The 23,266-nt window shown below is 44.5% G+C and overlaps 1 protein-coding gene across 38 annotated transcripts in view; it reads left to right on the top strand.

Annotated features, from left to right (window-relative positions):
- Positions 1-23,266, top strand: part of FBXO34 (F-box protein 34) — a 78,604-nt gene that overhangs the window by 45,599 nt on the left and 9,739 nt on the right. For 27 of the 38 annotated variants that reach the window (XM_043547818.1, XM_037901236.2, XM_043547823.1 and 24 more), the window contains 2 exons: positions 10,732-10,931; positions 17,644-20,378. The exons of 4 other annotated variants lie outside the window; for them this stretch is intronic. In XM_043547818.1, coding sequence (XP_043403753.1) covers positions 10,855-10,931; positions 17,644-19,828 — 2,262 coding nt within the window. In that variant the 5' untranslated portion in view covers positions 10,732-10,854 and the 3' untranslated portion in view covers positions 19,829-20,378. Of the gene's footprint in view, positions 1-1,283; positions 1,714-2,813; positions 2,980-10,731; positions 10,932-14,349; positions 14,991-15,012; positions 15,514-17,643; positions 20,379-23,266 lie in introns of those variants that run through there. 7 more of the 38 variants (XM_037901241.2, XM_043547822.1, XM_037901239.2 and 4 more) reach the window with 7 other exon arrangements.

Raw genomic sequence — 23,266 nt, 5'->3', positions numbered from 1 at the left:
GAGCTGGTTCTTGTTATTCATCCTAAGGGAAATTAACAGGTGGCGTCTGTAGCCAAATCTTAATTCTCCTACTTATTATTCGGAAGTGGTAGGATTAGTAAAAAGTAGTGCTGAAACTGATCACAGGAGCTTGAAAATACTTTGTTAGCAGTAGGTGGCAGGTGATCTGCTCTAGACTTTCTCTGTCCTTTATTCGAAGTTTTCTGGCCACCTTGAAGTGTGGCATGTGTTGGAATGATGGAGGAAATACTTAGCTGCAGGTTTGAGACATCCTAAAGTGACATGATCTAGGAAAGGAAGACAGATTCTCCCTTTAGTGTTCTATTAGAACAAGAGCACTAAAGTTACTTGTATGGTTTTGTCTTTCCCATGCCTTTGGGACAGACGTCTCAGTGCATATTCTCTGTCAGATACTTTGCCTCCTGGGCTTTTTTTTTTTTTTTTTTTTTGGTCTTCTCTCTTATAATCCATTCAGAGAGCTCAAACTTTTTCATCTGGTTTGTGGCCTATCAATGTCTAGAGTGTTCAAAACTATTTCTAGGTGCAGTGCTGAGTTTCCTGGAATAAGATTTGTTCCACAAATACCATATTTTAAAAAAATAAATAATGAAATCTTCACTCTCTAATTTTGAATCAGCAATATTTTTGAACAGTATTTGATATTATAATCCACAAACGCTTGAGATTCAATTTTAAACTTCCCCTTTTTTCTTGTAGTGTGTAACTTTGACTAAATTTCCCACTGTTCAGGTGCATGAGGAAGAGACTGGGGTGGCCCTTTCGTCATGCTTCATGAAAGAGGACAAGCAAAAGTTTGTGTTGCCTGTATAGATGCACCTGGGATAAACCCTCTTTGGCTGGTATTACTCCCCACGGTGTTAATCCCTGTCTTGTAGACTCAGTGAAGACTAAAGCAGTGACTGTACTTTGTGTCCGAGCGAGATCTGGGTATGGATGAGAACTAGCTGACAGAAGCTTAACGTATGCAAGACTGAAGTGATGATGGATAACTGGGGAAAGCAACTGGAGGGTAGGGTAAGAATAGTATCAGCCACTTCAATTAAGTATGTCCATCGTTACTTGATCAGGTTTGACTCCCAGTGGCTACTAGAAGACGAAGTAGCAGCAATGACCAGTCAGCTTTTTATCACTTACATACATGCAGAAGGTTGTGACCTTTTCTTTTGGATATGTACTTGTGACTGTCACTCATGTCTGTCACCATGAGATTAGATAATTTAGTGTGCTCTGTGTGAGGCTATGCCTTAAAATAATTCCAAAACCGAAGGTGGCACAGAATGTGGTGGTCTGCTTGATAAGTTGCTTTCCCCAGTCATCCATCATCACTTCAGTCTGCTTGATAAGTGGAGTATCTCTCTCTGAGCATATGCAACTAGCTCTATCATCTGCTCTGGCTGCTTGTGGTTTTCTGGGTGAAGTTGAAGGTGTTGGTTGGACCTATAAAGATGTCAACAGCTTCACTGCCTACCTGAGACTGCCACTCTCCCTGTGCCATGCTGTACTACCACAATGATCAGGAGAAGCACTTGTGCTGAAATCCTGTTGGTATGTATGAGAAGGGGCTACTGGCTAGATGTACTCTGAGAGCCCCACAACTTTGGAATATGCTCTTTCCCCTGAATAACAACAGTCTGAATCTGGGGACCTTCTGGGGACCTTCAGGGGATGCTGCAAAGCTCATCCTTTTTCCAGGTACCTGGAGATGTGGGATGTGTTAATTGTAAGGGTGGGGTAATACTGGAGAGAGGCTAAAGGTTCTGAGTTTCCTGGTTTTCTGTTGGTAGATGTTATGTTGCATTATCTTGCCACGTTCAGCCAGGTATGTGGGTATCGATTTTGTTGCATTCTTCAGTAATGTCCAGGGTGCCTGGAGAGCATACAGATAAGTATCCCTTCTAGCATTCTATATTAGTCTGAAGTGTGTGTGTGTCACGTTTCTGGGGTGAGCAGTACTATTGACCCCTCACTCGACCTCTCCACGGGCATCCCCTTCCAAGTTATAGGCCCATGCCTGCATTTCTCTCAGGTTGGGATCTGCATTTTGCCCCATTCCTAGATTGGGTTCCCAGATCACAGCACCTGTGTGTCTTAAGCAGGTCCAGCTGGGTTTTGTCCACTGGTATAGACCTCCCTTCAAGAGCTGTGGACAGTGAGAGAATGCAGACAGGACAGCATCTGTGGATGTTATCTTATCTAAACCTTAGTCTTCCTATGCTAGGTGCCCCTCTGCCCCCCCCCCCCCCTCCAGCATTGGGGCTGGGCGAGACAGACTGCACCTCTGAGGCTTATGCCTTTATCTCAGTTTGTCCCCCAGTAAGTCTCTCTCCCTCTGAGTTCACAGGCAGTCTTGTTCAAAGCTTCTTTGTCTGTCCTGGGAACCCTGGACCTAACCAGTCTGGTTTATGCACCTCACCAGGCATCTGAGGTAGGCTTCCAGCAGCAGATTCACTGTATTGTTCATTAAGCACCAGCATTTGAGTTAGTCATTGTCTGCCTTCCTGGAGATGTGTAAAAACCACTTAGGATGGAGTTAACTCTGCCCCCATGCAGCAGGCAACATGATAGTTTGTACCTCTATACAATTACTATTTATAAGAAATACAGATATCTCCCACGTTCTTCATGAAACAATACAATGAAAATAATTGCTCGGACTATCAGGGCTGCAATCAAACAACGAGCCTTCTGAATGCATCCAGTGAAGTGAGCTGTAGCCCACGAAAGCTTATGCTCAAATAAATTTGTTAGTCTCTAAGGTGCCACATGTCCTCCTTTTCTTTTTGCGAATACAGACTAACACGGCTGCTACTTTGAAACCTGGGCAGAAAGAGGCTGGTGCAGGTGGGAGCAGCTTTGAAAGAGCTAAAAGCTCAAGGAGAAACATCATAAGATGGTCATAGTGGATATTTACCAGACTTCATCAAAAGATTGTGCTTGTAGAACTTCTTCCCTGCTTGGAGGCCTTCCAGCGGGGGGCTTGATCACAGAAACATTCAGTTGGGGAAGACGGGGCAGGGGGGGAGGGGGAGGGAGAAAAGAAGGCGGGTGACATTGGAAATGGATGAGGGTTAGCCTTCATACTTGTCCGTCGTCTTGTCACTTTTCAATAGCATGGTTACCTTGAAGCCAGTCTTTGGAGACCTTGCCACAGGTCTGTTATGTGGAGAGCAGGAGTACTCGCCATTTTATTAGCCTAGACCCCATGAACGGAAATGTGTTAGAAAAGTTAGAATGCTCTGCACAGCACATAACCTCCTCCTCCTCCACCCTTTCGTTTGGTAACTGACCATTAGTCTGAGGACCTGGGTATCTAGGGCCTCGGCATGTCTTCTTTGAAACCAATTTAATGTTTTTTAAATTTAAAGTGTGCCTACTTAGTCTTTCCGACCCCTCTGCAGTCCTCCTCCTTGTACTGCTGCTGTTCAGCAGTGTAATTACTAAAAATCTGCACGGTGGTCTATGAGATTATGAATGGGAGGGGGAATGTTTAGGAGGTGTAAGTGTTTTTGAACAGGTGGATTAAAGTTGTATCTGTGGCACTATATACCGCTGTTAGGCTCTGTTGATGTCTTCCAGCTCTTCTGTTCTGGCTGTGGCAAGCTTACATAATTACACGGAACTGGCTTTCTTTAGAGAGTAGTAGAAGCTCCACCCTTAATTGAGCTAGTTGTGTGGAACAGATTGGTCGGATAGTAGGCAACTTCATATTCTTTTAATGATTTAGCTGGTGGACTGTGTTAATTTTTATGCTCCTGTCAGCACCTTTGTTCTCCAACTCCCTGATCATCTCATGATGTTTAAGTTTATCAAGTATGGCAATGAATACTGAATCTTAAGAATTTATTTAAAACTACACAGTCTTTGTGTTCAACCTGCTTAAATCTGTCATGGCAAGCTGTGCAAGATTATGTAGTGGCTGGGGAGTTAGTCTGACCTGCCCGTAGTCTTGTATAACAAATCTAGTAGAGTCTGGGTAGTCTATTGTAATGTGAGGCTATGCTTGCATTGGCTGGCTTGCTCTCTGTAGTGCCGGCTGCCATCTGCTGTGGCTTCTTTATCTAGCTTTGCTCCAAATAATGTTGTTTGGAAACCTGTTATAGCATCTTGAGTTAGGAAATATTATCAAACAATCTTGGTTTGTGCCAGGTACTTCTGGAGTTCTGTATTCAATGAACTAAGTAGTTGATGCTGGAAAACTAACAACCAAACCCTCACAGCTTGCTCGGTACGCTTTTTGAACAGAGTTGTACCATACTATTCAATGACCACAATTCCTGCACACTTTTCCCTCCTGAACGAAATAACGTGCAGTATGTCTATAGTATGTAGTGATGTAGGTAGCTGTTTCCTGTGCTGTGGGGTTTTACTTCTGTCAAGGTTCCTTCCCCACTCTGAAACTTGGGCTGTTTTTGCCTTGGGCTCTGGCGTGTTTGCCTCTGTTTTTAACTGACTTTACACCTGAGAGTTAGAAATCAAACACACGCACAAAACTTGGCTTGTCAAAAAAAAAAAAAAAAAATTTGTGCTATAACCAGATACCGATGTTCTCGGCTCGTGATTGTCAGCCGACCGAAAAACCCTTTAAAAACCCCTAACACCTCTGTCTCCAGGCAAATAGACAGAAAACCCCTCTAGTTGCTCTTAGCTTAAAAAAAAAACTTCTTCAGGTCTGTGAAGACTTGTGAATTTCCCTGCAGGAGGTTAACTACCCTGCCTTTAGGTAGAGAAACTCCAGCTCACAAAAGACACATCCCTTTTGTTATGCTTGTGGCTTTGTCCCCTTTTACAAAACCCTTTAAAATCTTTTAAAATTCTTCTGTGCTTCTGGTTTAAAAAAAAAAAAAATCTCAAAATGATTTCAAATTAATCCCACGGCTACCGCCATGTCAGGTTCCTTCCACACTCTGAACTCTAGGTTACAGATGTGGGGACCTGCGTGAAAGACCCCCTAACCTGATTCTTACCAGCTTAGGTTAAACGCTGCCACCACCAAAGTGTCTAACAATAATAACAGGGGAAGTGCCCACTTGGAAACGTCTCTCACCCCCCCCCCCCCAAATCCCCCCAAGCACTACACCCCCTTTCCTGGGGAAGGCTTGATAAAAATCCTCACCAATTTGCATAGGTGAACACAGACCCAAACCCTTGGATCTTAAGAACAATGAAAAAGCAATCAGGTTCTTAAAAGAGAATTTTAATGAAAGAAAAAGTAAAAGAATCACCTTTGTAGAATCAGGATGGTAAATACCTTACAGGGTAATCTGATTCAAAACATAGAAAATCCCTCTAGGCAAAACCTTAAGTTACAAAAAGACACAAAAACAGGAATATACATTCCATTCAGCACAGCTTATTTTATCAGCCATTTAAACAAAACAGACTCTAACGCATATCTAACTAGATTGCTTATTAACTCTTTACAGACCTGCATTCCTGCTCTGGTCCCGGAAAAAGCATCACACAGACAGAGAGAACCCTTTGTTTCCCCCCTCCAGCTTTGAAAGTATCTTGTCTCCTCATTGGTCATTTTGGTCAGGTGCCGGTGAGGTTATCGTAGCTTCTTAACCATTTACAGGCGAAAGGGTTTTTCCTCTGGCCAGGAGGGATTTAAAGGTGTTTATCCTTCCCTTTATATTTATGACAACTTCACTCTTGGCTTTAATTCCTCCTGCGCTTTGGCCCTTGAACCTTTGCTGTTCTTGCAAGATCAGGGTTAGATGCATAGCATCCTCAACTCTCCTTGATATCCACTTACTGTAGCTCCCACTGAAGGGCTTGGTCTCTAATGTTCTCTACGTCACCTCCCCTCTGCCCCTTTGTATCTTCCTGGCCATTGAGCCTTATTCTTATTGGCCCATCAATGTCTTGGGTCAGTGGTGTTTCATAAGCCAAGAGGCTGTGGGTGTTTGGCTCTGACATACAATATCTCACCACCATACTTGGCCTACACACTATTGCCAGTTTCTGTGAATAGCTTTGTGCCATCCAGAGACCTGTGAATGTTGAGACTAAATGAAGTGTAAGCAATGATTTTGCATTTCTCTAGGATTCTCTCAGGTCACGGACGCTACAGAGCATTTTTCATAAATTCCACGCTCTTTGTAAGTAACAGACGAGGCTGGGAAGTGAAAGAAATATGTATCTCTTAGAATATTCTAACTAAAACTGTAGGGAGAACTTGATATAGGTGGAGTGCTACGACCCAAAATGGAATTTGAACAAATGCTCTTGTTTTGTGAAATTTCTGTGGGATCTCTAATGACAAGGGGTCAGGATTTGACTTCATCTCTTGGAAGATTGGGCACTTCCCCCAGCAGTCTTTTAACACCATGTTGAACATTTACTCATCTATGGCATAGTTAACATCACTTCTACAGCATCCTGAGAATGACCTGATGGTCTTTCATCCAACTAGTGTAGTGACAAAACCTTATTTAGCTTGACAGCACCCTGAGCTTACCTAGCTGACCAAAAGGTCAAGGTGATAGAAGCTTAAGTGAGCCTTATTTTCACAATTTTGAATTTTCTTAGGTCTAGCCCATTATACTTCCTCAGTGGATCAGGCACATTCAAACAATTTTGAATGAAAATGGAATGGGCAAGGAGTATATTTTGTTTGACCAGGAACAGTACAACATTTGTTTCTGCTGAAGAACTGTAGGTCACTGCCTCGTTGCTATTTCCAGCTAGAAGGTGCATTTCTGCCCCGAGTGACTGGCCTGGCCTAACTTTTTGAATTCTTTCATTTGTAAGTTAGTGTTGCTATGGTGTAAAGCTGAGACTTCCTTTAAAGTCCATGCCAGAAAAGGCCTAGCTACTGTGATACCTCCGGAGCTCAAATAGTACTGTATCTCATTGCCCAAATTAAGAGACTTGGCTCTGCATTTGCCCTCATCTGTATTTGCTGAGTTAGGATATCAGTTTTCACAGACTGTGGCAGCAGTACAGAAATCTGATAAGAGGATACTGAAGTTTGCAGTACAGGTTGAGCTGCCTGCCAGCCATTGCCTTAAAGGGGAAATGTGCCTATTCGTACAGTGAGGGGCTGAATTCCTTCCCAGTGCTTATCTGGAAGGGGGATGGGGAATGCAAAGAAGAAGAACTGGATGAGGCTGCTGGTTCTCTTTTCTGTTTTCCATACAGCTTTGTATTCCGTTAATTATCAAAAAGTAATCAAGGGTGAAAACTGGAATACTTCCTGGTGGGAATGCCTTCTCCAAGAGTAGCATTCTAGAGCCGTGATAGAGTTGTGGTGAGCATATCTGGGACTGAATCCTGGACATCTGGATCTAAAATATAAACCTCTACTGCTTGAGCTGAAGAAGTGGGTCTATGAAGTTGGAGACATTAGCAATCTAATGAACCCCTTTATGTGGACCAGCCACTAGAGGGGGACTAAGAGACACCATCATAGGACCTAACCACATCAGCCACACCATCAGGAGCTCATTCACCTGCACATCTACCAATGTCATATATGCCATCGTGTGCCAGCAATGCCCCTCTGCCATGTACATTGGCCAAACCGGACAGTCTCTATGCAAAAGAATAAATGGACACAGATCTGACATAAGGAAGTATAACATTCAAAAACCAGTAGGAGAACACTTCAACCTCCCTGGTCACTCAATAACAGACCTAAAAGTGGCAATTCTTCAACAAAAAAAACTTCAAAAACAGACTCCAACATGAAACTGCAGAACTGGAATTAATTTGCAAACTGGACACCATCAAATTAGGCCTGAATAAAGACTGGGAGTGGTTGGGTCATTACAAAACCTAAACCTAATTTCCCCCATACTCATTTCTCCCTACTGTTACTCACACCTTCTTGTCAACTGTTTGAAATGGGCCACTCTCATTACCACTACAAAAGTTATTTTTCCTCCCTTGGTATCCTGCTGTTAATTGAATTGTCTCGTTAGACTGACCTCACACTTGGTAAGGCAACTCCCATCTTTTCATGTATTTATATGTGCTCCTGTATTTTCTACACCATGCATCTGATGAAGTGGGTTCTAACTCACGAAAGCTTAGGCCCAAATAAATGTTAGTCTCTAAGGTGCCACAAAGACTCCTCGTTTTTGCTGATACAGACTAACACGGCTATCACTCTGAAACCTGTGGGATTATGGTTGCATGCCACATAGGATATCCTTAACTGTCTTATACTGGGTGCAATAGCTATCCATATAGTAACATTTAATAACACCTTTCTCTGACGAATTACTGATGACAAGTCTCTCAGCTCTGTTTTTCTTGCCCCTCCCCTAACACACTTTTCTCTTTGGTGTACCTCCACTTTTAGCCTGTTCCAAAACGCCATGTGAATTTGCCCTTGACTATTTTAATGCAATTCTGGGTGTAGTTAGATTTTTTCCTCCTTTCTGCAGTATTCTGAATGAGCTATTTTAACTTACCCCCATGGAGCTTGTGTTTGGCCTCACTCGCCACCAGTTAGAGCGCTCTGGTTTGTTTGGTTTTTTGGTGTGACTTTGTACCGTATGGGTATGGTTACAGGTAGGATTTGGAGATCGTATCTGTGCATGCTAGTTTATGAATATTAGCTTGCTCAGAAGCATTTAAAATATTTTTATTGGAGTTACCCTAGCACAATGGACTTAAATAACATGCACAATGCTTACAGAAATGTTTTTCAGTATGTTACTTTAACCCATGCACAAGGTATCTGGCATTTTAAAAATGCCACAATTGCCATTATATGCACACCAATGTAGTACTTCATGTCTACACGTGACAGCTCCTACTGGGTCTGAAATCCCAGTGTGGATGAGCCCAAAAAGGGAAGCGACACCAAAGCCTGGGTGAAAATTAGGACCTAAGTGCTCCCATTGGGCGCTGGTGAGGCAGAATATAAGTAAAGACCTTTATGTAACTTTTGGTTTAACTCCCTGTTAAGATTCCAGGTGTAAATTCTTGATAGAAACTCACAAGTTACTCACACATTTGCATATGCATTTATCATGGCCAGAAATTTTTCTTTTTTAAAATACCATTTATTGGGAGTGGCTTATAGTACAGATTATATTCTGTGCTGCAATTTTATGTTTGCAAATAGGTCTTTGTCACACACACAGATTAGGTTGTGACTGTGCTAATGAACTTGTGTTCTAGTAAGAAGCTTTCATTCTTGTTGTGTGAGTTCAAAGCCACCTAAATGCTTGTTCTGTGTTCCATAGAGTCAGTCGGAAATTCTCTAATCCCCCCCCCCCCCCCGCCCCCAGCTCTATCATTCAGTGTGTTTTTTTGTTCTCCAATTTGTCAAGGAACTTGTGTGTGCCAGGAATATGCAGCATTGATTTTTTCACCCCCCCCTGTGAAGACTGCAAGATTACAGAGTAAACTTTTTTATTTTTAGGCTCCTGCTTAGTCATATATGGGCAGTTGATTGACCTGCCTTCCCACCTCCAAAGGGTGTGTGAAATAGCTGCCACTCTTAATCTCCACCATAGACTTGCATCCGAATGCAAACCAGCTTGCCTTCTCTTTGCAGGAAAGTTGCCCTTAATTAGTTTTTCAATGAGTCATGGTCAGATTTACTCACCCCCTCAAGGAAAACTGTGTTAGTGAGGCTGTGGGTGGAGTTGCTGAGAAGGTGTAATCAACATCAGCAAAGTATTGATTAGGGGAGCCATTCACAGACCTATGAAGAGAGAGTTGCTTTTTGATGGGCAAGGCTTTCTTTTTGGCAGGCAGGCACCTGCTAACAGATTGTGCTATGCTCCCTGGCTGCAGAATTTTTGATTTCAGTAAACACTTGGCTTTAGCAAGTTCCTCCTCCTGCCAGGAGATTCTGCTTGTCTACGTTACCAAGATTTCGTTGTAAGAAAGGGGCAGCAGGAAGAGTGCTGTGCAAAGCTGTTGTCACGGATAGAACAACCTGCTACAATAAATGGTAAATCTTCTGGGTCACGGAGTTACAGTTAGCTTGGAAAAATGGCATTCCTTCACTATGGCGTCACTGCACATTGTCCTCTAGAGAGGAAGCAAACAATGCGCTGTAGAACAAGCTGTTGGCAGCTCACATTTTAATGCATGAGTTTTTCCAGGTCTCATGTGCTGGTTCACTTTTTCCTTTTAGGTTTCAATTTTGAAGGTGGCTGTTGTTACTATCCAAATGTTAATGCAGTGCTAATAGTGTCTGCTGCAAGAACAAGGAAGTACAGATTGGAGATACTCCATAGCAGCCTTGTTCTGGCTAATTTGCTGTCTTATCTGTATGTGGTGTTAACAGAGGACAATTTCCACTAAGTTCTAAGGCAGCCTGGCAGTATGTGTTCGTACTTTTTGAAATCCAGTATGTCACTCAGCTGGGAAAGCTAGCATCATTTTCTGGCAGTCTTGATGATTTTACTGCTTCAACATTTTAATTTCAGCCTTGAAAACCATACCTCTATGCAGTGCCATTAGGCAGAAAGCAGAACGGAGCATGTGTGGTGTTTGCAAAGGTCTTTGAAGATGTAAAGCATGCTCAGTGTTGTTACAGCCACAGGTAGAATCAAACCTTGACTTTTCAAGCAAGTGGATGGTTGGTGGAGGTGATATATCCTAGCAGTGCCCAGAGACCCTGATCAGGATCATAGCGCCATTGTATTGAGTCCTGTTTCTACACCTAAAGTAGGAAGAGTCCCTACCCTGACTAGGCTGTGTTCTAACAGTATCGTTTGTGTATCTGTTTTGTTTCCCCAGTTTCTAGGTGGCAGAGAGATAGTGAAACGCTGTGTGGGGCAAGAAAAGCAGTTGCGGGAGCCCTGCGTGTAAACAAAGATGGATTGGCTGTGACAGTGTGCCTTAGGTGGGGAGATCGTTATTATGAAGACTTCCTACAGAGCTGGCCTCCACAGGGAACCACTGAATTCCACATCTTCGACATTCCATCAAGTCAAACGGTACAAACAGACCCCAGTTGGGCCATGAATGGTTAACACATGTAGGCCTACCGCTTAATTCCCTGCTTTGTGTGCCAGTCAAACTCTTAGATAAAACCCTTGCTTTGGAGAACCTTTGCCTTTAAGTGAAATATTAACAGTAGTTCTAATCACTGTGGGGCACAATTGTCCCTTAATATTTTTTTAATTAGATAACAGCAGCTACATCATTACCGCTGCTCATGTCCTCGGAGAAGCCTTTGGATTTTTTTTTGTAGCAACAGCTGTAACTTTATGGGGATATGGCTTCAAAATAAAAATATAATTGGAGAGTGGATTGCTGTGGTAGGATTTGAAATATGCAGTGAGCTTAAAAAAGCTAGCAGAAATATCAGTAATCAGTAGGGTGGTCCATCTGCCTAGAGAGTAAATAATTAGATTAGTACAAACTTAAATTTTGCTTCAAGTGGACACCTGTTTCTCTGACTAAATTCAGTTGTGCCCTTATTTTTCAAACATTACTGCTTACAAGGCAATTGAGAGCATCTGTGTTGCTATTGCAAGACTGAGAACAACTCCTATTGATGCAGTAAAGAAAATGCAAATGACAAAATAGAGCGCTGAATTCAAGCTTAATAATATAAAAAGCATTTCTCCTTTTTAAAGATGTTGAAATCTTGTAACCTTCCTGGCCCTGGGGGAAATAGCCAGCTTTCAGCTTCTCATACCTGTGTGCATGTGAAACATAAACAAATTCTGTGTCATATCTTTCTTGACTGGGTGGGGGGGACGGACGCTCCATCAGTCTGTTGTTGACCTACAGCCAAATCTTGTAGTCTAAGTTGGGCAGAACTCCCACTGACTCCGCGGGGGGGGGGAGGAGAGGCTGTTGTCTCTGTGGTGATCGGTAAGAATGCATTGTATCCAGCCCTGCTTGCTCCCTCCCCATGTCACACGGGGGGGAAGGGTAGTGGGTGTATAGAGCCAAATATGCTGACTTTATGCCACCCAGAGGTTGCTCTATGGCACAGAGTTCTTTGAAATGCCATGTAGAGCAGCTTTTAGGCTGTTTTGCCCTGCCTGAGCCGTGCAAAGGGGACAGACTCTGGGCTGAGAATCGGGGCCAAAAGATTTTGGGGGCTACCAACGCTTACAAGTGGTTGTCCAGAACCAAAATGTATTTTAATAATAACTAGCTCTTACACTGCATTATTCATCTGTAACTTTCCAAGTGCTTTACAAAGGAGCTCTGGATCATTATCCCCATTTTGCTGATGAAGAAACTGAGGCACAGGAAGGCGAAGTTACTTTGCCCACGGTCATGTTTGGTAGTTGGTCTAGGCAATTCATTTAGACTCTGTCCTTTTGTAGTCTACAACCTTGGCCATGGAACTTGTTGCAGACTAGAGCGGGTCAACAAACATTTTCTTTTCCTGTGGAAAATGTCAGCGTTTGGGCAGAAATGTGAATATTGAAATGTTTTGCTATTCAGCCAAGGTTTTTTTGATTTGGAAGTGCTGCTTTGGTGCCTCATGGGCTTGTTCTTCTCTATAGGCCAGATGGAATTTCCCATCATGTGCTGTGGCCTCCTCTCTTGAATCCTGAGAGTCCCTGGCCATGGTGCATTCTGGATGTAGTCTGACTGGGGAGCCTGGCCCATAGAGCAGAAAAACAGTTTAGATTGAGAACTTCTAACCAGCCGTACTACAGACTTCTGCTCCTGTATCTAAGCTTTCATGGAAAGTGAACAATTTCTTTGATTTCTGAGCCTTCATCATTGTGAAGATGACCTTCCAAATATAAACTGATGCAGTAACATCTACCTGAGTCTGCAGGCAGCTTGAAACAGTAGCTCTTAGGTCTTCTCTTCAGTAGGAATAAAGGTGTGTTCTTAACTTGTGTTAACTAACACATGTTAAATAACTTGGTAAAATCCTAGTGAAGACAAGGCAGTTTATAGTTTCAACACCTCTTTTCCTAGTGAGGATGCACCCTTATAGATGCGTGAACTGCCCCATTATCTCAGTGGTTTAAAGATAAAATAATGATACTTTAAATAACATAGCTAATTATTTTACTGCTGATCCTTTTTAGTAGAAACATCCAGGTAATGTTCTTCCCGGGGGGCCCCAAAGCCCTAACTGTTCATTAACCAGGTGTCAAAGCTTCCAGCTCCCACCTGATAACTTCTATGATGTCATTGTCTATACATAAAACATCTGAGGCACCACAGTAGAGGCAAACAAATTGACTTTAATACCACAAAGGGTAAGACCCCAATGTTGTGAATCACTCTTGTATTTAACTCACTTTAAAATGCTCAGTTTAAAAAAACTTACCTGCAGCTCTCGCAGTAACTAGCCTGTAGCACTGGAGTGCAGCAGAAATTGAGTTAAAGGGTGTCTAGGCTATGGTTCATATTGTGAGTGAGTTCTGATGAGAAGACTCTTGTTTCTTTTATAGCTTCTAGAATTTGAACATGTGCTGTTACTCTGGGGGTGGGGAAAATGCTTGCTGGTTCATTTAAAACTAGCTCTTTTTTCTAATCTTCACATTGCAGTGGATGAGAACTTTTCCCCAATAAACTTTTTGCTGTAAAGTCTGTGAAATTCTTTTAAAATGCAGCTTGCTGTCTCCCCAATGGCTGAAAATTTTGATAAACTGATGGCACCCCCAGTCTGTTGGTCAGATGGAATTAGCCGTGCTTCCTTATCACTGTCTAAAGCTATTAGGATTTTCAGCAATTCTAGATAGAGACACTGTAATTGAACTCTGAATTCAAATGCGGCAATTGTTCTGGCAATAAAACTTAAGTAAACTATGACTTTCTGATATATGATATAATCTGTTCAGCCTTCAGTAGTAGTCTCCACCTCGCCCACCAGTAACCTAAATACTGGCAGAAATGTGAGAACTTAAATGAAGAATCCATAATAGATGATCTGTGATTCTACTCTTTCTCTTGCCATAAACCAGAAATAGCCTTGAGCAGCTGTACCAATTCTGCTGGCTAAGCACGTTGGAGTAATTAGTTCAGTTCTATTTTATTAATTTAATACCTTGCCTTATGTTCAGCGGCAGTCTCCTTAATGAAGGATGCTTTGCTGATTGCCCTGCTTAGTGCATGTCAGAAAATATGTGAAAAAGGAGAAATGAGGCTCTGTTCGATCTTACAAATTTTCCTGGCACTAGAAATTCCATCTGGGAATTTTATTTTGTACTTCCAAAGTACTGTACTCCAAAAGGCAAAAATGTCTATGTAACTGCAGCGCTCGATCACTCTCTCTCTCTCTCTCTGCAAGGGACCTGCAGTTCTAAGTGGCCAGAAGTAGTTTTATTTCTAGTAAAAGTTAGTCTCTAAGGTGCCACAAGTCCTCCTTTTCTTTTTGCGAATACAGACTAACACGGCTGCTACTCTGAAACGTGTCTTTATTTCTAGCGTGAAAGGTGGCACTTCAGCAGCGCAGTTCCAGTATGAAGAGGAAAGAGTGCCACCTACTGTACCACAAGCACCACTTTCTGCATGCAGCAGCCTGGATTTTTCTGGGAGGTCTCTCTTCCAGGAAGTGTAGAGACCTCGCCCTGATTACTTTCCGAGTGCAGCCTGAGAGGACACAGCTGATCAGAAAGTTGGGCGAAGGAAGCAGATCTTAGTGTTGTGTCGTTCAGAAACCAACTTGGAAGGAAAACAGAGGGCACGGTCACAACTGTTGGAATACTGAGGAAGAGGTGGTCTAGATCCAATAAAGGAGTCAAAGTGAACGCCTTGAATTGCACCCAGAAGAGACGTAGCAGCCACGTTCTGCACAAGCTGGAGCTTCCAAATGGCCTCAGGGTATAATGCCCAGTGGAGCTTATTGCACTAATCCAGTCGGCGACAAGCACAGAGATGACCATGGCACAGTCTGCATGTGATGAGAGGTTGCAATCTCCCTACCACACACTGGCTGGGAGCAGTGGGATGATGGGAAGGTGGTATTGGACCTCTAGATTGTGAATCTTCTGGGAAGGTGGACTAGCCAATGTTCAAGACCTCCTGTCCATCAGTTCCCAGTGTACACAGCATAGATCTCAGGTTTGGTGGGTACCGCATACTCTTCTTTCCCTTCTGCCATGAAGGCCAAGGGGGTGAGCGAACTGGAAAGGGAGAACAAAGGCAGAGCCACCCTCTCAACACTGTGAAAGGAGTTCCCTCGCTTTGGGCAATCTGCTGCAGTGACTCAGTCTAGAACTGTTGTCCCCAAGCTCCAACGCATTTGACGCTGGCAACTGGAGTTGAGGAATCTTAGCTTCTAGCAAACACTCTTTGCTGAATGTTCTACTTTTCTCCTCAGAGGCTGGGTTCCTACCGTAGGCCGAGTTGAAAAACCAGCTTGGGATGGCCTGAGTGTAACTGAGGGTATCATACAGAGCCTCTGCTGTGGTGTGTGAGAAGGAGAGAGCCCAACTAGCCTGCTGGGCCCTAGGTTGGATTCAGTAGGCGGACAATTAGAAAAACCTCTTGTCTATTGACTGGGGACATTTGATCTGTAAATCATTCCACGATAGCCACCATGGAGCTCCATGATGCCTTGAAGAGATTTTGCCGAGTAGAAAGGCAAAGGTAGAAATGCTGGTTTTGGAGTAGCTGTCAGCTCTTGCTAGTCAGTGGTTTTGGTCACTTGTTGCAAGCTGTCCCAATAAATTTTATGGCATTTAATTCCCATTTAAATGAACAGGAAGAGAGATTATCCTAATTTCAAAACAGGCTTTACAATGTAAAAATGTTAATCCGTTACCATGGAAACATACCCTATAGCTCTTCCTGTAATATGCTTGTGTGACAGTCCAGTGAGACCAGAGACGGAAGCCTGCTGGTAATTAGTCCTGCCTCTCCCCCATGGCAGTCTGGGTGCTCCCCCTAGGCCTTCCTGCAGCTTTAGGTTTTTAACCGACTAGAATTACAAATGTATAAATGTCCACGGTGAAAGGAGGTTCTGAGAGTGTGATCCTGCTGCAATAGAAATGCCACTTCTGTTTCAGTCTGTGTCTAATTTATAGCTGTTAGATTCTCAGTATAAAAACTTCAGCTTCATATTTGCTCAGTTCATAACAATGCAAAATATAGAAAAGTCTTAATTTGATATCTGCACCTCTACCCCGATATAGTGCGGTCCTCGGGGGTCAAAAAATCTTACTGCGTTATAGGTGAAACCGCATTATATCGAACTTGCTTTGGACTCAAGCATTTCTGTTAATAGTCACTTCCCGCCCCCTGACTGACCCCTCAGAACCCCTGACCCATCCAACCCCCCCCAGCTCCTTGTCCCCTGACTACCCCCTCCAGAGACCCCCTGCCCCTAACCACCCCTCCAAGACCCCACCCCCTAACTAAGCCCCCCTGCTCCTTGTCCCCTGACTACCCCCTCCAGAGACCCCCTGCCCCTAACCACCCCTCCAAGACCCCACCCCCTAACTAAGCCCCCCTGCTCCTTGTCCCCTGACCGACCCCACCCCCTACTCAACCCCCGCACTCCCTGTCCCCTGACTGCCCCGACCCCTATCCACACCCCCGCTCCCTGACGGGCCCCCTGGGACTCCCACGCCTTATCCAACACCCCCGTCCCCTGACTGCCTCGCCCCCAGAATCTCCAAACTATCCAACCCCTCGGTCCTGACCCGGCACCCTTAACGCACCGCTCAGAGCAGCGTGTCTGAGTGCGCAGCCCCGCCCCCCCCCAGAGCGCTGTTTTACCACGTTCTGTCCGAATTTGTGTTATATCAGGTTGAGTTGTATCGGGGGAGAGGTGTAGTTTTTTTTTCTGTAAGTTGTTTTCAGGCTTATCCTGCACAGAACATTGATCTCTCCATAGGCAAATGCATTTAACTGGTTGTTAACAACATACTAAGAGAGATTGTTGACTACAGGAGGTATCAGCAGATCAGATATCAGGTGTGATCTTTGTATAAGGACAGGTTTCAGAGTAGCAGCTGTATTAAGTCTGTATTTGCAAAAAGAAAAGGAGGACTTGTGGCACCTTAAGACTAACCAATTTATTTGAGCATGAGCTTTCGTGAGCTACAGCTCACTTCATCGGATGCATCCGATGAAGTGAGCTGTAGCTCACGAAAGCTTATGCTCAAATAAATTGGTTAGTCTCTACGGTGCCACAAGTACTCCTTTTCTTTCTTTGTATAACGGTATAATTACAATTGCTAATTTCTCTACTCAGCTTTAATCATTTTTTATAAAACCCCTTTTCAGTAGATGAGGATATCTACTTGACTGGATATCAAGTTTGGGGGGTGGGGAGCGTGAGAGAGAGAGAGAAGGGGCTTGCAGTTTGGTTAAACCATGAATGCATCACGGATCTAGACTAAATCAATAGTTATAATAACTGAACCCTGGGTGGAACCTAAAATTCTTTGGGGAGAATATTTATATTTCAAATCTGTTGCCATGACATTTTAGAGAAATTATAATGGAACCTTTCTGTGGTCGTTGGGGCTTATCAAAGCATTAACAGGGTGCTAACGGAAGTTCTCCAAGGGTGAACTGCAGTGACATCACAGGCTGGGGACACTGCAATCGTTGCTGCCCCTGTAGCCATTCTGGCTCGCTCTCTCTCCTGGCTCTGGCCCCCTCCTGTGGCTCCTGTCCCCAGTTGTGGGCCTTATTCATATGACACTCACATTCAGGGGGAAGTGAGCCCTGGGCAGCTTTTACAATAATTCCTTTTCTTTTGTTTTCTAGGGCTTCTGGCATGCACTTAAAGCCATACCTCAAATTACAGAAGAAAGAGCGATCTCTAGATATAAGCCAAGATTCCCTGAGGGGCCTGCATATGAACCATCAAAGGTCAGCACAGGAGGAAAAGTATACGAACAACTGCACCAAACTGAGCATTTTACCTACGTCCCCAGTCGTGACTCCATCTCGAAAGCCTTTGGGAATTATTTATCCTAATACTATGTGCAATATGAGTGGGAAAGCTCCAGCAGAAGGCCCAAGTGTTGAGAAGAAGAAGAATGCCCCATCTGCAACAATCCACCAGGGGGATGAGGGGGAAGGACCGTTAGATATCTGGGCTGTCGTGAAACCTGGGAATACCAAGGAAAAGATTGCCTTCTTTGCAGCCCAGCAGTGCAACAACAATAGGATGGGCTCAATGAAACTTAAAAGCACCTGGGATATAGATGGAAGATCAGCTAAACGAAGGAAGAAATCCATGGATCTTATAAAAGCAAAGATTCAATTAGAAAGGATGAGAGAGGCAAACAGGAGGTGCACCCAGCCTGAGCCTTTTGCATGCGGCATTGAGCACTGTTCTGTACATTACGTTAATGACAACGGTGAAGGGATATTTCCAGGTCGATCCTTATCTGTAATCGAGATGGTAGCTTTTCTAGAACACCGAGCAAATGCTTTGCTGGCCGACTGCACCAAAAACTGCATGAACGCTTCTACTACAAGGCTGAGTGGGCAATCCAAAGGTGCACTTCCTGCTTCCGACCCTTTCTCTGCCCCTGGGGCCTGCGAGGTACATTCTGAAAAAGGGACCTGTGGGAGTGGTGAGCAGCAGAACGAGCCTGTGCGTGTGCTGGACATGGTTGCAAAGCTTGAATCTGAGTGCTTGAGGCGCCAGAGTGAACGTGAAGCGGGGAGCCTATCCAGGAACAACAGCTTCCGGAGAAACATAGGGCGGATGTTACTGGCGAATGGCACGCAGTCTGAGTGTGACACTGGGAAGGTATCTTCCAAAGTCCTTGGCCAGGAGGTAAGTTTAAAAGATCCCGTTACAGTGGATGATGATGGACAGAGAACAAAGCGTGGCCCTTCGGTTGCTGATGAATTATGGGAAGGAGCTGCTTCTGGTCAGCAGTCCTTGGGGGCAGTAGCAGCTGTGGATATCCACATGGTGAACATCAGCGTCAAGCATGATCAAGAAACCTCAGTGAGACCCAGCAGCAGAGGTGATTCTGAAATGATCGTGGAACCTCTGGGGTCTGTCCCTTCTGCGTGTCCAGTAGCTGTTGGGCTGTCTTCGGATGCCATGCAGAGCGAGAGTACGACTGTTGATTGTTCGGCTAGAGAACCTGTATCTATTCCTAACCTGAATTTGCATCCGACAAGGAGAGAGTCTTTATCCATCAGTATATCGGTCACCAAGACAGAGAAGGGGTGCAGGAAAGAGCAGACTTCTAATTTTAGCTTTGGTGAAGATCCACTTCCAGGGAGGCTGTTCTTTCTGTATCCTGGTCACCAAAACAAGCAAGAGCACACAGGGTTAGGGAAAAGTACTAAAGAAAAGCCAGGAGAAGTGGGCCAAACTGGGGATGCTGCTGATAATAAAATGTATGAGAGAAATAGTGCTTCCATAGAGCCGTTTGCCCTTTCAGTATCTCCCATGGAAAGTGCTTTGCAGGTACTTGACACTTCTTGTTTGAAAAGGCAGGTGTCTCATGACTTTTTGGAGACTCGGTTTAAAATTCAGCAGCTTTTGGAGCCTCAGCAGTATATGGCCTTCCTGCCCCACCACATCATGGTTAAGATCTTCAGATTGCTCCCCACTAGGAGTCTAGTCGCTCTTAAATGTACTTGTTGTTACTTCAAATTTATCATTGAATACTACAACATAAGGCCAGCTGATTCCCGCTGGGTCCGCGATCCCCGTTACAAAGAAGATCCGTGCAAGCAGTGCAAGAAGAAGTATGTGAAAGGGGATGTGTCACTGTGCCGGTGGCATCCCAAACCCTACTGTCAAGCTTTACCATACGGCCCAGGGTATTGGATGTGCTGTCACAAGTCTCAAAAAGGCATCCCTGGGTGTAAATTAGGTCTTCATGACAATCATTGGGTCCCTGCATGCCACAGCTTTAACCGCACTCTTCACAAGAAAACCAGAGGAGGAGCAGCAGATGCGGAAGAGGAATATTAGTGCACATACACTTTCTCTTGGGAGGAGGAAATTTTCATGCTCTGTGCTGTTTACAGTGTATATAATTGTGTTTTCACAGGGCTATGAAACTGCACATACTTAAACACAAGAGCCTTTGCCTTTTAGAGGACAGATAGCTTTTAGCCCATCTTTGTAAATAACACTCTTAAAAACTAATTGTACATATAGAGTCTCCAGCTGGCTGAACAACTTAATCACTACAATGCAGCTATGATAGTGTTGCGGCTATAGTCGTGTGTGTTTTTAAGTGTCTTGTTTCAAAATCTGTATATCCTGTATAATATATGAATGTTTCTGAAAAGAAACTCTAAATAGGTAAAGGTTAACTTGGTTAAAGGATCTTCAAATGATTTAACTGGACAACCTTAACATTAGACTAGAACAGATATTTGTTACAGTAGAGTAGCCGTAAACAAAAGAGGATGATTATTGGATAGGCAGAGTATAAAAAGGTTCTTGTCTCCCTTACCCATGTTGTCTGGTTATTTTTTTTTTTTTTTTTTTTTACTTTAATAAAATGTGCATTCTAGATCTGCCTTATCCGACTTTCTCTTCTTGTACAATTTGCCCTGAAATAAAGTGATGTAAAACTTCAGGCAATAGTTCACACTGTGGTGTAGTTCAGAGGGAGAGAAAAAGTGTGTTCTTATTTCAAATTAGTGCAGTATTTGAAAATCAGTTTTAATGAATGAATTCCTCACCCTACCCTTCAGAAGAATCCTTAGCTTGTGCTCTTTCACCGCTCCCGCCACTGGAATGAATGTGGAGACAGCCATACCCACTGCAAAACTTAGTTGGGTAGAATTATGCTCAAATGGTACTGGCTGGCTAATTCTAGAACATCCGATTCCGGTCCCCCTCAAGCCTGGCTTGGTTCCTGCCAGAAGCCAGGGTAAACCAACGGTTGTGCTCAAGATGCTGGGTTGATCACACTTTCTGCAGTGGGTGTTTAAATGCTGTTTGACTATGTCCAATGGCGTGGGAGCCGAATTAACTGGACTGCATGACTGCCCCAGCAGGTCTCGTGAGGCTGGGTACATAGCATGTGCCCTACTCTTGTCTGAACAGCAGTTCCATGCACCAGTGCATCCTCCTGAGGCCTGACTGCTCACAGTTGTACTTCATAAAGTCTGTGACCTGTTACATTTTTAATCTGTGTAATTAATTGCCTTTTCATGGGGATTGTGCACACTTATCCAGAGGGTGTACTAGCCTGTGTGGATTACAATGAAGGCCTGAGAGAATAGTTTCCATAAGAATCCTGTTTTCACATCACACACACTTTCAAAACAAATTCCCCTTGTGACATTGTCCAGTTCCGTGCCATGGAGGCAGCAAGGAAGAACTGCAGCTGTCCATCCGTGCTTCCCTCCTGCCAATGGGAATGGAACGAACATGTGACACGAGCACTTTTCCAGGGAGAGTTTTGCCAGGCAGAGCGATGTAGCAGTCACTTTATTTTGAATGCAAGCCTCAGTCACAGCAAATGAAAACATTCAAAAGGACCAAAGAAAGGAGGGTCTAGTTTCTTTCTAAAAGATACACGCTCTACAAGTAACGCCTCCAGCAAGGGGCAGGGCAGGGGAACAGCTAGTTGCCACAAAACAAAGCATATGTGTGGGTGCTTCTTTCGTACGCCCACACAAGGCTGAGGATGTGACTGGCCAGGATCGCTGTGAATCACCGGCTCCAATTCAACTGGATCAAAACACATCGTGTGGGAGAGGGGCCCCAATGCACCGTTACCAGACCTGCTGGTGTAGGGATATTCTACCCAGCCTCTGGCAGCAGACGGTAGCCGGCAGGAAAAGCAAGCAGCAGTCCAGTTTGGAATCACTGAAGGCCCTGCCTCCTGCAGTGCAGCCTGGAACTGTTCTGCAGCAATGGTTTTTGTTGAGTGGAGGTATCTGCATCTCAACCACTCCATTTCCAACCTGAGCCTCAGGACTAGCAGCTGAAGGGGAGAGGAGAAATCAGGCTCCCCCTGGGGCCAGTCAAAAAGTATCACTGTGCTATTGACATTTGTTCCAGCTAGGAAAGGTGGCTGGCTTGGGTTTATGTCAGGGCATGTCTGCGCTGCAGTTAGACACCCACGGTGGCTCTGGGGCTGTTTAATGGTGGTTTGTGCCCAGGCTGCAGCCTGGGCTCTGGGACCCTTCCACTTCCCAGTGTCCTAGAGTCTGGGCCTACACTGCCATTGAACAGCCCCTTAGCGTGAGCCTGGGTCAGCTGGCATGGGCCAACTGCGGGTATCTAATTGCAGTGCAGACATATCCTAAAACACTTTCCCCTTACTCACATGGATGCAAAGGGAGGGTACTGGCCCCCTGCTAAAGGAGTTGAGCAATTTTCTCTCTCAGAAACAGCGTGGAGCAGCCCTTATGCGTACGTGTTTCCGTCGTGCACAGCTCTCGTCCTCAGCCCATGCAGGACAATGTGTTTTAAAAAGTAAAATGATAATTTAACTAATCCATTACCACCAACCATTCCTCAGGGCAGCAGTGGGTCTCAACTCTTCAGGGCTGCTGCTCTTCTGGGGCCACCTCCCAGGAGCTGGGCCCAGCAAAGGCTATGGCAAGTTGAAGGAAATCTGAAAGAAGAGAAAGGGTCCCTGATGCTTATATTCAAGCTAACAGCACCAAGTGGATCCTGTGGGGAGGAAGTGGAAGAGTGGGGTGGGGTCTTGTTAATCTGTGCTGTGATTTCTCCTGGAAACGGGCCTGGCTCCTCCAGTCATGGGGGCACCAGCCCAACTAAACACTAGAGAGACAAGGTGGGCGTGGGGATATCTTTTATTGGACCAACTTCTGTTGGGTGACACGGACGAGCTTTCCAAGAGCTCTTCAGGTCTGGGAAAGGAAATAAATCCCAGCAGCTCCGCTAAATGCGAGATGGAACAGATTGTTTAGCATAAGTAGTGAGCACATATAGTAAAGGACCATTCAAAGTCCTTATGCTAAACAATCTGTTCTGTCTTGAATTTAGCTGTGATGCTGGGAGTTCCTTTCCCAGACCCTAAGAAGAGCTGCGTGGCTCCAGAGCTTCTCTATCAGCAGAAGTTGGTCCAATAAATATCACCTCCCCTCTCTCGTAGCCCGGGACCACCGCAGCTACACCTACATTGCAAACTAAACATTAGGCAGGTGCAAGTGCTGCTCTCCTTTCTATTCCTACTGGAAAGAGCAGCAAAACCACCCTAGAAAGGATTGGGTGTGATTTGGCTTGAGCTTTAGTTAAAGTAAGGAAGAAGGAAACTTCCCCCCGCCCCACAAAGATAAGATCAAATGCTGTCGCTTCACAGCAGCCAGGCCCAGCTCAGCAAGGCACAAATAGCAGCAGCTGCCGGAGGAAAATATTTTGTAACTAGATAGGGGTTAGTGTGATCACCTTTGGGGCGATGGGTGGGACCCTGGTCAC

Source organism: Chelonia mydas, chromosome 6 (assembly GCF_015237465.2).
Source record: "Chelonia mydas isolate rCheMyd1 chromosome 6, rCheMyd1.pri.v2, whole genome shotgun sequence".
NCBI classification, from domain to species: domain Eukaryota; kingdom Metazoa; phylum Chordata; order Testudines; family Cheloniidae; genus Chelonia; species Chelonia mydas.
Note: the sequence above shows the minus strand (reverse complement) of the source record. Positions and strands in the feature narration are given on the sequence as shown.